The sequence below is a fragment of the Myotis lucifugus genome, unplaced genomic scaffold (genome assembly GCF_000147115.1).
Source record: "Myotis lucifugus unplaced genomic scaffold, Myoluc2.0 scaffold_108, whole genome shotgun sequence".
Classification (NCBI taxonomy): Eukaryota; Metazoa; Chordata; class Mammalia; order Chiroptera; family Vespertilionidae; genus Myotis; species Myotis lucifugus.
Window position 1 is genome coordinate 1071199 of NW_005871156.1, and position 15821 is coordinate 1087019.

At 41.0% G+C, this 15821-nt stretch overlaps 1 protein-coding gene across 6 annotated transcripts in view; it reads left to right on the forward strand.

Moving 5' to 3' along the window:
• Positions 1-6498: 6498 nt before the first annotated feature.
• Positions 6499-15821, forward strand: part of NFU1 (NFU1 iron-sulfur cluster scaffold) — a 27396-nt gene continuing 18073 nt past the window's right edge. For 2 of the 6 annotated variants that reach the window (XM_014459387.2, XM_006092973.3), the window contains exons 1-3: positions 6499-6596; positions 9567-9667; positions 13501-13636. In XM_014459387.2, coding sequence (XP_014314873.1) covers positions 6535-6596; positions 9567-9667; positions 13501-13636 — 299 coding nt within the window. In that variant the 5' untranslated portion in view covers positions 6499-6534. Of the gene's footprint in view, positions 6597-7227; positions 7323-8751; positions 8914-9566; positions 9750-13500; positions 13637-15821 lie in introns of those variants that run through there. The other 4 variants (XM_023757443.1, XM_014459389.2, XM_023757441.1 and 1 more) reach the window with 4 other exon arrangements.

The window sequence follows — 15821 nt, forward strand, 5'->3', positions numbered from 1 at the left end:
TGCTAGGTTGATGAGAACAACAAGCTGGCTCAGCTTAGATGTGGGAATTTACACTGGGCATGTATTGATTCTCAGAATGCCACCTTGCCCTCTGACTTCCTGGTCCTATCTGCCTCGTTTGCAGCTTGTCTTGTATTAGGAAACAGGCTTCCCACATGTGGTGCCCAGGATCCCATCATCAAAATGCTGCCAGACGTAGCTTTTTCCTGCTCTTTCTTTACCCTGCAAGTCTTCCTGGCTCATTTTCCTTGTTCCTATTCCCACTTCATTTCCTCACATGACATCCCCCTATTACAACCATACCAATAAGTGTTTAAGAGGTATGAATGAATATTATGTTAATTTTTATTTGCCTCCCTTTTTACTGTAAACAGTTTCTCCTTACATTTCAGCCTAGCCTGTGATAATCTCACCACACTGGAGTAATTCACAAAATAAGAATGAAATGGCTCACCTTCCTCATTTCTTATGGACTAGAAGAAAGGATGAAGGAAGGTTGGCAGGACCCCAGCCTTACTCTGTGGAAACAACCAAAAAGTATCTATTCATCTTGATCTAACATAGGTCCCAGAATGCCCTAGAATGCAGGGGCAAGTTTATGTGTGAAGGGACTCTAGAATAGCTAATGTTAACCAACCCACTGGTGGCCTAGTCCAGTATTCCCATAACTTATAATTACATAAGAAATTTAGTCTGAGCTACTTCACAGCAATCTCAATATGTCTTGAGTTTATACTAACAATGTTTTGTTCTTGAAATCTAGTCAATGTTATCTGCATTGCATTGTAATGTACCAGTATATGCATGTTAAAGGGATCTGTTTGATTCCTTTGGGTAAGAAATTACAGAAATGGTTTTTACCAATGCCAGTTAAAGTGAGCCTTTGAGAGTGAAAGAAGATGTAGCCTTTTCACTCTGAAACAACAAGTCAGGTGTATTCTCTGAGTCTACCAAAGACTCCTATTTGGGAAATGTGAATATAACGTGTGTGTATATGCGCGCGCGAGTGTGTGTGTGTGTGTGGGTGTGTGTTTATCCCATGTTTTCTGCCATGGTGTTAAGACCTCCTAATAAAGGCATCCAAAGCTCCTAATAAAGGAATCCAAAGAATACCAAGAGGTGACAGTGGATATTTGGCATGAGTAAATTTGGTTCCATTAGGAAACAGTCCTCCCATGTGTGATGCCCAGGATCCCATCATCAATACGCTACCAGACATAGCTTTTTCCTGCTCCAAATTTGGGGAAATAACAGTAATATTTGAACTTTAATGAGCTTCGCATCCATGATTCAGGGAGAATTGGTGATGGGCTGAGTTCACAGAGATGATGTTCAAAGAAGATCCAGGCATCCAAAAAGTTCTGAGTAAGAACTAAAGTTGTTCTACATAAGGTTGGGAAAAAGCAGCCATTGTCAGAGCTTCATTTCCACAATAAGCATGTTCTTCTCATCCACGAGAATGAAACTTGGTAGTTTTGTCCTAAATTCTTGGCTCACGTATAGTGTTGGGAGGAAAACTGACCAGAACACTACCAGGCCTGCAAGATAATACTTTGAAAGAGGAAATGTTTCAGGTCATTTTTTAGGAACTGGAAACCAAATACAGGCCATGGACCATGCTCATTCCATGGGGAAGAGGTGCACTTCCTCTGCTGGCTGTATTTTGAATTGACTGAATGAGGAGGTTGACCCAGTTGAAAGGGGTATTGAGGCCATCAGATCTCAGAAAACAATATGTGCATGCAATCTCGAGGCTGTGAACATGGAAAAGGAAGGGGAAAGACAATTATAAAGTCAATCTTTGTTTTTGCAATACCTCTTATTTGCAGACTATTGGATTTATGTTATTGCACTCTTTGTGTGATCTATCTTATGTATCTGATAGTTTTTATGAATAATTGAGTTGTAAACTCCTATATACTTTATTAAAGTGAACCTAATTAAAATAACTGATCTATACTTTGTATTTTTTTATGTCAAATCTTCCTGGGATTAAAAAGCTCCATAAATGCCGGGGCAGTGTGGCTCAGTGGTTGAATATAGATCAATGAACCAGGAGGTCACGGTTTGATTCCCAGTCAGGGCACATGCCCAGGTTGTGGGCTCAATCCCTGGTAGTGGGTGTGCAGGAGACAGCCCATCAATGATTCTCTCTCATCATTGATGTTTCTATCTCCCTCCCTGAAATCAATACAAATATCTATATATTTTAAAAAGCTCCACAAGTACCTTTCACTTTAGTACCAAGCCTAGTTTTATATTTTTAAGTTTCAAGAACAATGGTTGGTTGGTTGCTTTCTTGCTTTCCAATGCTGTCATTGTTATTTCCTGAGATCTTTCTATTCCACATGTTTTATGGAGAAATAAATAATACAAGATAATCAGGCCATAAAGACCAAGCTGGGAAAACAACAGAGCTCCCTACCATGCAAACTCCTGTGAGTGTCTAATATGTCTGTTATCTGAATGTGAGCTGCATTAACCTGAAGAGGTATTAACATAAACTAAAAAAAGAAGTCTTGGGGGGTGGGGAATGCATTATACTTAAGAATTTTTAAAAATCTCCACTGTGGGAAAGAACCTGCCTGCCTATTTCCTCTCCAAATTTGGGGAAATAATAGTAATATTTGAACTTTATGAGCTTCACATCCATGATTCAGGGAGAATTGGTGATGAGCTGAGTTCAGAGATGATGTTTAAAGAAGATCCAGGCATCCAAAAAGTTCTGACATAATATGCATGCGTAAAACCAAAGTTTGCTACTTTTTCTGAGGATTTAAGATTTGATTCATCTATCTTTAAGTATAGTTCTATAATGTGCAGTCCTTACACTTTTTCTGTTTTAAGTTATGATTAACCAAAAGCACAGTTTTCCTTAGCTATGACTCTGGCTGCTTTGGTGGAAGCCCTTGCAGATACATCAGCCCCACTGAAATGCAGGAGTCAGAGCTTTCTGCAAAGATGGACAGAGCTCACCTGTCTTAGCCCTGCCTTTCTTGTAGGGAAAGTCAGAGTTAGAAGCTCCAGCTCCTACGGGGTGGGCTCCTTTGCATTCACCCTTTCATGGCTCACTTTTGCAGCCCTGAGACTGGTTGATAAGAGACCAACCAGGAAATAGCTCTTTTGGATTGTGTGTATGTCTTTTTTTTTTTAAATGTGTTGCTTATATTTTATTGATTTTTTACAGAGAGGAAGGGAGAGGGATAGAGAGTCAGAAACATCGATCAGCTGCCTCCTGCACACCCCCCACCAGGGATGTCCCTACAATCAAGGTACATGCCCTTGACCGGAATCGAACCTGGGACCCTTCAGTCCGAAGGCCAACGCTCCATCCACTGAGCCAAACCGATTAGGGCTGTGTATGTCTTTTTAGCTTTAAATAAAGTGTTTAACAGAGAGAGAGAGAGACAGACAGACAGACAGACAGACACGGAGACACCAAAGAAGAGATGCCCTTATATTGCCCCTTAATAGAGATGTCCCTACAATCAAGGTACATGCCCTTGACCGGAATCGAACCTGGGACCCTTCAGTCCGAAGGCCAACGCTCCATCCACTGAGCCAAACCGATTAGGGCTGTGTATGTCTTTTTAGCTTTAAATAAAGTGTTTAACAGAGAGAGAGAGAGACAGACAGACAGACAGACAGACACGGAGACACCAAAGAAGAGATGCCCTTATATTGCCCCTTAATAGAGAACCAAGTGGGAAGAACCAGGGTGAGACCCAGGAAAAAGCCATGAGCAGATAGATGGTTTTGACCTATTTCTCTGAATTTGGAGACAAAAATATTTTCCCCTTCTGTCTTACATACTTTTCCTTGAGTTTATCTTTCCTTATATTGGAGTAGTAAGACATAGAAGACTTAAGTTAGCATGTTAGCTTACCTGGAAGGAGACCAAGTAATTCTTCAACCTGCTTTTATGTAATTTTAACCAAGAGGCCCACAAGGAATCCAAGTACTCCCTTCAGAAGACAGCCAAATTCTCCATTGCTGATGTTTTGGCACCAAGATCATCACTAAATATGGAATTCCCAAAATCAGATATGGTGAAATTAGCAGTTCTATGAGCTCCCCCAAGTCTCTTCCTGTTTTTGAGCAGGACCTTTTGATCCCAAGGACCTACTTAGTTTTTCACTCTTTAGAGAAACCTTGGGAATTGGTCAGTTTTCTCATATACTAACTAAAAATTAAATCTTACCCATCAGCCTTTATTCAGTCAGTTATAATGAACATTACCAGCAGATATATTCAAAACAGCTAAAACTGCACATGTTTAAAAATTAATTGAAGAATGAAATCTTGACAAAATTTAAGTGAAAATTTTGGCTTGGGAAATTTGAATTTAGCAGGTATAGTGGCCACAAGAGAACTCAGTAGCAGAAGATACCATTGGTAAAATTTGAAATGAACTCCAAATTGACAATAAATATCTATTATAAGTGTATAAAAAAACTGGATCCCAATGAACATAATTACAACAAAATGGAAATGCACTGCATAGTAAATTGATCCAAGAATTAAGTTGGCTTAATGGAGTTGCTTCATAGAATTTCTTGTTGAAAATTCACCATTGTTAGCCCAGTTTGTTGTTTTTATTAATCCTCACTGAGGATATTTTTCCATTGCTTTTTAGAGAGAGTGGGAGGGAAGAAGGGAAGGGGGAAGAGAGAGAAACATCAATGTGAGACTCTCACATCCATTGGTTGCCTCCCACACACCCAGTGCACGGGCTAACGCTCTAACCACTGAACCCACCAGCCAGGGCCCAGTTAGAAATTTATGATCAGATCACCTTGTGAGGTTACTTTCATAGGACTTCTATTTTTGTCCACACTCTGTGATCATCCTCCACAAAACCCATAATCCCCATCTACCCAAGAAAATAATACCAGACAAATCCCATTGAGGGACAGTCTACAAAATACCTGACTGGCACTCCTTAAAAACTGTTAGTTATCAAAACCAAGGGAAGTCTGAAAAACTGTCACAGACCAGAAGACACTAGGAGATATGACAAGTGAATATAATATACCCCACATAGGATCCCGGAGCAGAAAAAGAACATTGGGGGGGGGGGGAATAGTAAAATGCAAATAAATTGTGGAGTTTGATTAAACTGCCAAAAGAGATTAGCAAGAGAAAAGAGATTTTTATTCACATACTTATACAGTAGTTCACAGAAAAATATGACTCAAGGGGGCAGTAAGAATTTGGGGCTTATACACCGTGGCTGGGGATGGAGCCTGTAACCAAAGTACAAGGTTTGTGCCCTTGACCAATATCGAACCCGGATCTTTCATTCTGCAGGCTGGTACTCTCCACTGAGCCAAACCAGCTAGGGTAAAACCATCTTATTTTCCATCTTACTTTCAAGTATTAAAAAAATGTAGCCAAGTCTTTAAAATTCCCATCTTACATCTGCCTTAGGGCTCCCCTCCTCCCCCTAGGTTGGGCTCAGAGACTGCCTCCTCCTCTTCTACACCTGCCTCCAGCCAGTTGGGGCAGGAGGAGGGTCTGGGGATCAGGGTGCAGATTCCTTGGTTGGGATTGACTGTGGCTTTCTGCACTGATCCCCAAAGGGTCCTGAGGCGGGAAATAATTTGGCATATTTAAGGAACTGAAAACATCCAGAGGAGGGAAAAGGGAGAGAGACTGGCAGTCTGCCCTCCAGCACCTCTAGGCACACACAGGCACAAATGATTTTACATAAAGGGGATTGTACTACATGTGCTGTTACCAAACAGTTTTGTTTTTCACTTAATGTAAATGACCAAGAATTGGCAAAGTTTTTTTTTTTAATCCAATTTATGCAAGGGAGAGAAAAAAATGTTGGTGGCTGCTTGAAATGCTAATTAGTATAAGCTTCCCCAAATGAAGTGTGTCAGTCACAAAAGAATGGGAAGAGAAGAGGGCCTGGAATGAGGTCCCCTAAAGCACCAACATTTAAAAAGTGGGCAGATGAAACTCTGCAAGGGAGAAGGGGAAGGAGTAACCAGAAAAGTAGTAGGGAAAATTGGCAGTTGTGGTGCCAGCGAAGCCCAAGGAACATCATTAAAGGGAGAGAGACAGGAAAGGTAAAAACTGAGAAGATCCTTCGGTGCAGCAACACAGATGTTGTGGAGATGATGCTCCAGGGAGTCTTTGAAGGCAGTCACTGAGCTGGGTCTGGAGGCAAGCAGGATCCTACACATGGCAATGGGGCAGGGGTCGGGAACACCATTCCAACCGCAGGACCAGTCGGTGCAAGAGCAGGACCCAGCGAGTAAGAAAAGCGAGACTTACTTAGGGATTTCTTCCCCGCTCCCTCGCTCCCCCGCTCCTTGTCCGTCCAGGCTTAGGCAGTGAGGTAGGCAATGGTAGCAAACAGCCAGGCGCAAGCCCGCCCGGCTCACCCGCAGCAGCGCCGCCTACGACCGGTAGAGTGCGCTCTCCACGGAGCCTGTCCGGCTCGCGGCCGGACTGCGCCTGCGCGGGGCTTGCGCGGCTCGGCGAAAGGGGAGGCCTGTCCCACGCCTGCGCACTCGGAGTAAGATGGCGGCGGCTGCTCGGCTGGGCTGGGGAGCTGCGGCCCGTGCCGCCGGGTTGCGCAGGCGGTAGGTGACAAATCCTGAGCTCCGGGTAGGGATGCCTCTGGGTTTAGCCAGCAGAGCGGTAACCGCGCTGCCCACTCCCTCGGACGGAGTGGTGAAAGGTGCCTCCGGCCGAGCCTTTGGGCCTGCCCCCGTCGCCGCATTGGGGTTGAGCCCTAGAGGTGGGCGTCTGTCACCGCGGCAGCTCCGAGCCCCCAGTTGGGGTGGGCTCTGCGCTGCCTTGGGACCCCGTGCCTGAGTCCCTGCGGAGGGGTTTGCAGAGCCTGGCTGTAGAGACCCAACGCAAGAGCTGTTTTTATATTTATTTATTTATTTTGTAATCTTTATTGTTGAAAGTATAATATATGTCCCCCCCCCATTGACCCCTGCCGCCCCTGAGCTATTTTTAAATCGTGTGGCCCCTCTAGCATTTCACCACGTGCATGCCATCCCTTGCCTTTTATTTATGTTTATTTCTTAAGTATGTTTTTATTGCTTTCAGAGAGGAAGGGAGAAGGCGAGAGAGGAACATCAATGATGAGAGAGAATCATTGATGGGCTGCCTGTTGCTCGTCCCTCCCGGGGATGCAGCCCTGCGGGCAGGTGCCCTGCCAGCATGGAGCCTGGACCTCCTGGCTCCTAGGTCCCTGCTCAGCCACTGAGCCACGCCTGCGGCCCTCCTTTGCCTGTTAAACATGAAAAGTCAGAATGTCGTAAAAGCATACCTCCTCTCATTTCTTCATTTTCCCGGTGAGGCCCAGAAAGGGGATGTACCCCGTCTGAGGCCGCACAGCATCCGAGGGTGGCACTCAGAACCCAGATCCCTGCATTCCCCCCATCGCTTACACCCACCGGGCCCTTGTCTCCCCCCGCCCTGCCCTTGCCAGTGATAATCTGCCAACATGGGTTAGGTGAGAGGCACGGAGGAGTTAAGTAGGTGCACCCCAATTTCGCTTCTGGAACAAAAGGAGAAAAGGACCCAATGGGATTTGATCTCGTTTTAAGGAGTTTTAGTGGTAATGATGCTCTTGAAGCTTAAATGCATTTCTAAAAAAAGAATTAAGTTTGTAGAAGGACTTTTTGTTAGTTACCTATCTCTCTTATATTTGAGTCATTCCTATCTATAATAATAAAAGGGTAATATGCTAATTAGACCAGACATCCTTCCTGACAAAGGGGGGCTGGAGGGAAGACAGCCTGGGTTCCGGGTGCCTGCTGGCAGCCGGAGGAGGGAAGCCCGGGTCCTGGGTGCTGGAGGGAAGCCGGTGCCGGCAGCCCTGGGGAAGGAAGGCCTACTCTTGCACAAATTTTTGTGCACCAGGCCTCTAGTTACATAATAATAGCGGTAGCTAACATTTATTGAACACTAATGACATGGCCTAGTGGCACTGTTTTAAAGCACTTTCCATGGATTATTTGGATCCATCTTTGCCCCAGTCTTTATAAGATAGCTGTGAATATTAAATTCATTTTAGGGATGAAGAACTGAGGCCGTGATGCTAGCGGCTCCAGGGACATAGAAATGAAGACAGTCCTTCCCCTTAATGAGTTTGCAAGTGAAAATAATCAGATGTTTATACTAAGTGAAATAAGCCAATTTTGAGAAAGACAAATATCACATGATTTTACTTATTTGTGGAATCTAATGAACAAAATGAATTGACCAATAAAATAAGACCTGAAGCATGGAGGCATGGAATGGACTGACATACTTTGATGTAGGATTGGGGGGACTGGAAGAGATAAATCAAAGAACTTATTCCTTATATTCATAGCCCATGGACATCAGCAATAGGGTGGAGAAGATCTGGGGGGTGATTAGGGGCCAGGAGGACAGGGTAAAGGTGGGTAAATGGGAGACATGTGGAATACTATCAACAATAAAAAATGTACATAAAAAGTAATCAGATGTTAAAAACAAAAAGTGATCATATATATGCTTAAAATTCCTCAGTGATTCCTGTGAAATGAAAATTGTAATATTTTACAGTAAACTAGATTTCAAAAACTTGCATCAGATTTCTAAAATTTTCACTACTAAAGTCTCCTTTTATTTCTTTTCCAGTAATAATGTTTTTCCCCTTTCTCCTTGTTTTTATTTTATTATTATTTTTAATCCTCACAGGAGGAGTAAGGATATTTTTTCCATTGATTTCTAGAGAAAGTGGAAAGGGAGGGGGGCAGGACTAGAGAGAGAGAAACATCAATGTGACAGGACACATCAATTGGTTGTCTCTCTACTGGGGATTAGACCTACATCCCAGGTACACCCTTGACCTGAATGGAACCTGTGACCTCTGGTGAGCAGGCTGAGGCTCTAACCACGGAGAACACTGGCCAGGTCTCTCCTTGTTTTTAATTTGTCAAAGGCATGCAAAAATAGCCAATGAACACTTCCTCTGTTGTAATGTAATAGCTAAAGTTACAGTACTAATATGCTTCCAGTCAAAGATGTTGGCTTCTTTAGCAGTTTATACTTTCTGCTAGACTTTTTGAAGTATTGAAATACCTTTCAAACCATATAGTATAGGTTATCTCTTTCTAGGGAAATGTGGTAGAAACAGAAAAGAAGGAGGACTTTTCACTGTATTTTCTTTTTTCCTTTTAAATTTGGAACCATGTGAGTCTATTATCTCATTTTTAAAAAATTTAAAATAAGGAGAAAAAACAGTTTGTAGTTCTTTGCCTCCTTCACTCATAACTTAATTACGAGTCTGGAACTTGAGGTTATGAATCACCAGTGTAGATATATTTGTTTCTTACAACAGACACTGCACTATCCTGTGTGCACTCGGTTATCAAGGATATAAATTTCTCCTTGAGCTCTTGTTTTTAAATTGTAGCTATTCTTGCCTGAGGAAGTGAAAGTAATGTTGTAGATAGAAAAATGAAAACTTGGCTTTTTTGTTATTTTCATTATAGTGTTTTATGTATGAGAAGTAGAAACAACTTAAAGATTCTTAAAATGTCATTTTTATTTGTTTTTAAATGTAGATTATATGACATGATGAATCCATACACCATTAAGAAACAGCCTCTGCATCAGTTTGTACAAAGACCACTTGTCCCACTATCTACAACCTTACGTAACACAGGTAAAACTTCACCTCTTTCAGAGCAAATTGTGTTTCAGAAGCTAATGAAAGTGCTTGGATGAAATTTTGTAGGTCATAAAAGGTGAGAATTTGTAAATTTTATCTTCAGATGCCTATAAAAGAATATAGCTTTTTTCCTATCATAACATCACGCTTTGGTGTAATTATTTGATTACACATATCATTGGTATTACATTTCAAGAATCCTGAGCACAGTGTCCAATAGAGCTATGAAATTTCAGTATCTTGTATAACACATCCTCTGAAACATAGGAGTTGCTTAATAAATGATTTCTGAGATGAAAATACGGTAAAAAGAAGTTACAAATGAATTTGTGTTTTAAAGAATCATTTGTATTTTAAGTTCTTTTTTTTCTGGTCAAAATAAGTGGGTTTTGTTTTTGTTTTTGACAATCTGATTGGTATTATATGCTTTTATTTTCTTTAATATTGGAAATAGGTATGAGGATAGGATTTGAAAATTATTTAAATATGACCACTGTTGTGTCATATTGGGAGGAGCTATTGTGTGGCTATGGAAACTTGGGAGGAAAGGGCGGATATGTGTGTGTAAAATACCTATCTGTATGTGCTTATGGAGCTGTAATAGTGGATTCAGCTCCTGGCCCATCTCCATTTCCTTCACTGCCTTGAACACCTCCTGTGGCCATGCTCTGGAAGGTGACTGACTGGCTAATGGCATGAGCTGGATTAGGTTACAGACCATATCTCCCCTGTGTACTGGAGCAAGACCAGGAGTACCTTGCCTCTTCTTGAATCACAGAATAATTTAGGTATAAATATTGAATATCTCAACATATTAAGATACTTTATTGGACTTTAAATTTTTGTGGAACTGAATTATATGGTCACCTAGGCTTTCTAAATTGGAGAGCTGCTGATTTTAGTCTTTTATACTGACTTTAAGCACCATTAATGTGTTGTTTTGGAGGAACTTATGCCTAGCTATTTACCTATCAGTACCAAGCATAATAGAAACAATTATTTTAGATCAGTCTTTCTATCCTGGTGTAACCCTTATGACACTTTCAGGAGCAACTTTCTGGATGATGGACCTGGGAATCATTTTTTAATTGAACTCAATTTAGACCATAATTGGAATGATTGTTAATACCCAGTCAGATCACTTTTTTGAAATAGCTTTGTTCATTGTCAAAAGAAAATTTATATAGTGATGTCATATATTCTTTTCTACCTCAGATTTTGCTCTCAACAAAATTTTTTATACTTATGGTTCTTACCTTCAAGTATTTCTAAACATTTTTCTTCCTGTATATATAGTTTTACATAAATGGATTGAGTAGAATAAAAGCCAGATTTAATTCTTCAAATATTGGAAGAGTGCCTAATGTGTGTGGAGCTTTTGGCTACCAATAAATTATTAAGAAAGGTTGCAAGAAATGATTGGTCAGAACCACAGTTAGAAGAACCTTGTTATCTTTATATTTGCAGGAAGCCTTTTATTAAATGTTCCATCTGAAAAATTGTTTCCTTGTAACAGATTTTCAGAGGCATTTATTGGTTAGAGGTATAAATATTTTAAACCAAGCACTTGAACATTGAGGATATCATTCAAAATTTTTCTCTTCTGTAGGACTTGTCTGGTCACCAAGTCACCAACTGATATTTTATAGGACAGTGACTTAAATAAGCAAAATGTATGGAATTTTAGTTTTAATTTCTACTTCACCAAGGAAATGACTCAACATCAGTTAGCTGGAACTGTACGGCAAGGTGCAAAAACAGTTCTTCAGTTGTCAAGTTAGAATCTTGTAAGAAAAGCACTTTCATAACAACCATATGTTTTGCCAGATTTAACCTCTAATTTAAAATAAAACTTGCTTTTTTTATATTTTCCTATCTTTTCTAGGATGTGTGGTATGAGGATTATGACAAGATAGGAAGACTGATTTTATATATATTTTCCTATTATGCTTGGCATTGATAAGTATGGAGTGGCAGTATGCACAATGGTTAAGCAAGTCAGTGCTGGAAAATTGGCAGTTTTATCACTTTAAATAGCTGAATGACATTGAGCTTTAGTTTCCTCATTTATAAAATAGGATAAAAACTACTTCTTTGGCAGAATGTGAGGAGTAAGTGATATAATTCATGTGGAATGCTTAGCATCATGCCTTTTTGTTTGTTTTGTTTTTTAATTTATTAATTTTAGAAAGAGGGAGGAAAGGGAGAAAGAGAGATAGACAGATTCATTGTTTCACATATCCAGGCACTCACTGGTTTTGTATTGAACCCACAACCTTGGTGCATCGGATGATGTTCCAACCGACCAAGCTACCTGGCCAGGGCCCAGCACATGTTAATAACCTAGTGAATTAACCTATTTCAGTATACTGCTCTAAGATGAGAATTGGTGTTTTTTCGTCAGAAGGTGTGTTTTCATAATAAATAGTAAAGGCCTGTTCAATAGTTTTAAAACTGTTAAAACCCCAGTACTATCTATCTATCCTTTTGTCTTACAAGCTGTTGTTATATTAACAAGATAGGGAATTAAAGATTTTGTTCTTTATTGCTTTAATGAATTCATTCTCAATCTAATCATGGCCCTAGAAGAAAGAAAAGAACCTATAACGACAATATTTTTGTTGTTGTTGTTGTTGTTGTTGTTGTTGTTAATCTTCACCTGAGGATATTTTTTTCCATTGATTTTTAGAGAGTGTGTAAAGGGAGGGAGGGAGAGAGAGAAAGAGAGAAACATCGATGTGAGAGAGATGCATTGATTGGTTGTCTCCCACACTAACCCTGACTGGGCCTGGGGATCAAACCTGCAACCCACATAGGTGCCCTTGAACAGGAATCGGACCTGTTGGTCCTCGAGCTGATGTTCTAACCACTGCACAATCTGCCAGGGCTGAAAAGATAATTTTTAAGTATTCCAGAAAGTAAGTCACATAGATTCCCACTTACATGATAATTTATAGTGTCACTAATTCTATACCACTTTTTGGGCAGTTACTTAACTCTTTGTAACACGTTACTTATCTGTAAGCCTCAGTTTCTTCATTTGTAAAATGGGAATAATAGTATCTTCTTCATAGGTTGTTAAAGGCTTAATTACATTTAAAGCACTGGACCCACCCTGGCCGGTTTGGCTCATTTGGGCATCGTTCCAGGCACTGAAAGGTTGCTGGTTCAATTCCTGGTCAGGGCACATGCCCTGGTAGTGGGTGTGCAGGAGGTAGCCAACTGATGTTTCACTCTCACATTGATGTTTTTCTCTCTCTCCATCTCCTCTTTCTCTCTCTAAAAATCAGTTTTTTTTAAAAAAAAAGCACTCAATTCAGTCCCTGGCATGTAACTACTAAGCACACAATATATAGTAGTTATTATTATAAATTTTTGTCTTTAAAAGGCTGGTAGTACTTTGGAAGAAGAGAATGTAACATTTTACTATATTAATATCACAGTGATGATGATTTATGATTATGATAGCCATTGGTATTAAGTCACCAAATAGAATACATATATGATTCCTGAATTATAATATATATATACCTTTCTACTTAAGTATAGGATATTACTAGAATCTGTTGAGTAGCAAAACTATCTAAATAATCAAAATTAATACAAAATTCAATGCATTCAATGCAGTTATCCTAAATATATTGGTAAATTGCCTTCTTGTCTTTAAAAATTCTTATTTTGTCAGTTTGGACAGTAAAGTCTTATTTTCTTTTTACTGACTTTTCTTACTTCTTTGGGTCTCTGAAAATGAGCATTTCATAGTCCATAAATTGTTAACTACTTTATTTTCCAGATTAACATTATTTCTTCTTTTTTTTCTCTTTTAGTGAGACGCATGTTTATTCAAACACAAGATACCCCAAATCCCAACAGTTTAAAATTTATTCCTGGAAAACCAGTTCTTGAGACAAGGACCATGGATTTCCCCACACCAGCTACAGCATTTCGCTCCCCTCTGGCTAGGTATATTACTAGTTTTCACTTGCTTTTACCAAGAAACGTAATTAACTGACTTTGGGGTTAAGGCAGCTTTATTTAGCTATTGCATTTTTATGTGCACTGCATTTTTTTCAGAGAATACTTCCTTTTCAGATAAGGGGTAAAAAACTAAGAATTGATATTAGGAAAGTCTTCTGAAAAGTGATGTATTGAGAGATCTGTATCAAACTATATAATAAAAGCCTAATATGCTAAGTGTCTGGTCGTCTGGACCAATCAAAGTGTAATATGCTAATGATATGCTAAAGCTCGCTATGACGTGCATTGACCACCAGGGGGCAGATGCTCTGACTGGTAGGTTAGCTTGCTGCTGGGGTCCGGCCGATTGGGACTGAGCGAGATGGGCTGGACATGCCCTGGAGCCCTCCTGAGTCCCTCCCCGGCCCCGATTGTGTACTGCTGGGGGTCCCTCGGCCTGGCCTGCGCCCTCTTGCAATCTGGGCTAAGGGACCTCTTCCCGCCCCCCACCCCCCCCCCCACCCCAATGCACAAATTTCGTGCACCGGGCCTCTAGTGACAATATAAACACTTATATCTTTACTTAAGAAAAATAATCCATCAAAATGATAATATGGTTAATTTCCATTCTAAATCTTTATTTTTTAAAATATATTTTATTGATTTCAGAGAGGAAGGGAGAGGGAGAAAGAGATAGAAACATCAATGATGAGAGAGAATTATCGATCGGCTGCCTTCTGCATGCCCCCTACTGGGGATCAAGCCTGCAACCCAGGCATATGACCTGACTGGGAATCGAACTGTGACCTCCTGGTTCATAGGTCGAAGCTCAACCAACTGAGCCACATGGACCAGGGCTCCATTCTAAATCTTTAAAACTGTTTTTTTTTAAAATATATATTTTATTGATTTTTTACAGAGAGGAAGGGAGAGGGATAGAGAGTTAGAAACATCAATGAGAGAGAAACATTGATCAGCTGCCTCCTGCACACCCCCTACTGGGGACGTGCTTGCAACCAAGGTACATGCCCTTGACCGGAATTGAACCTGGGACCCTTCAGTCCGCAGGCCGACGCTCTATCCACTGAGCCAAACCGGTTAGGGCTAAAACTGTTTTTAATAAGGAATGAAAGCTTACTTGTTTAATTCTTAAGGATAGCTGAATTTCTAGATGTCTCAAATGGAGTCACTTATAAAATATTCCACTCACAACTATAAATTATAATAGTTATCAGATATGGGATGATTTTAAAGCAAAACAAAACTGTTCAGTTAAGTCCTGGCTGGCGTGGCTCACTAGGTTGGAGCGTCATCCCGTGCACCATTAGGTGGTGGGTTTGATTTCCCAGGAGGCATATACCCAGGTTGTAGGTTCGATCCCCAGGAGGCAACACATCGATGTTTCTCTTTTTTTCTTCCTTCTTCTCCTTAAATCAATTAAAAAACCAAACTACTCAGTTGAGACAGTTTCTAAATTCATTAAGTAGAGACAAGTTAAGTATATATCAGATGATAAAGCATCTACACTAATAAAAGAGAAACATGGTAATTAGCGTACGACTGCTACCCTTTTCATTGGCTAATCAGTGAGTATATGTAAATTAACTGTCAGCCAAGATGGCGGCCGGCAGCCAGGCACTGAAGCGAGCATGAGGCTTGCTTGCTGCAGACTCCAACGTTCCCCGCCTCACTTGCCGGCCTCTCAGCTGCAAGTCTAAGCAACTATATACTATGTTGCAAATAAGAAGCTAAACAAAACCCCAGAAACCAGCCTGACTGAAAGCCAGCCGGACCGAAACTTTGTATCGATGTTTCAGCAGCCAGGCCTCAGAGCTAAAGCTGGCCCAGAATAAAAAAAAAAAAAAAAAGAAAAGAAAACAAGGAGCGGTTGGAAGCTTTAGTCACTCGCCAGCCGGAAAACAGCCCTCAGCCCCTCACCCAGACTGGCCAGGCACCCCAGTGGGGACCCCCACCCTGATCCAGGACACCCTTCAGGGCAAACCAGCCGGCCCCCACCCGTGCACCAGGCCTCTATTCTATAAAGTAAAAGGATAATATGCCTCCCGGCACCGGGATCAGCGGAGCAGCGAGGCTCCCGGCACTGGGATCAGCATGACAGGGGGCAGCGCCCAAACCCCCTGATCGCCCTGCGCTCTGTGTTGACAGGGGGAGCTCCCCCAACCCCCTGATA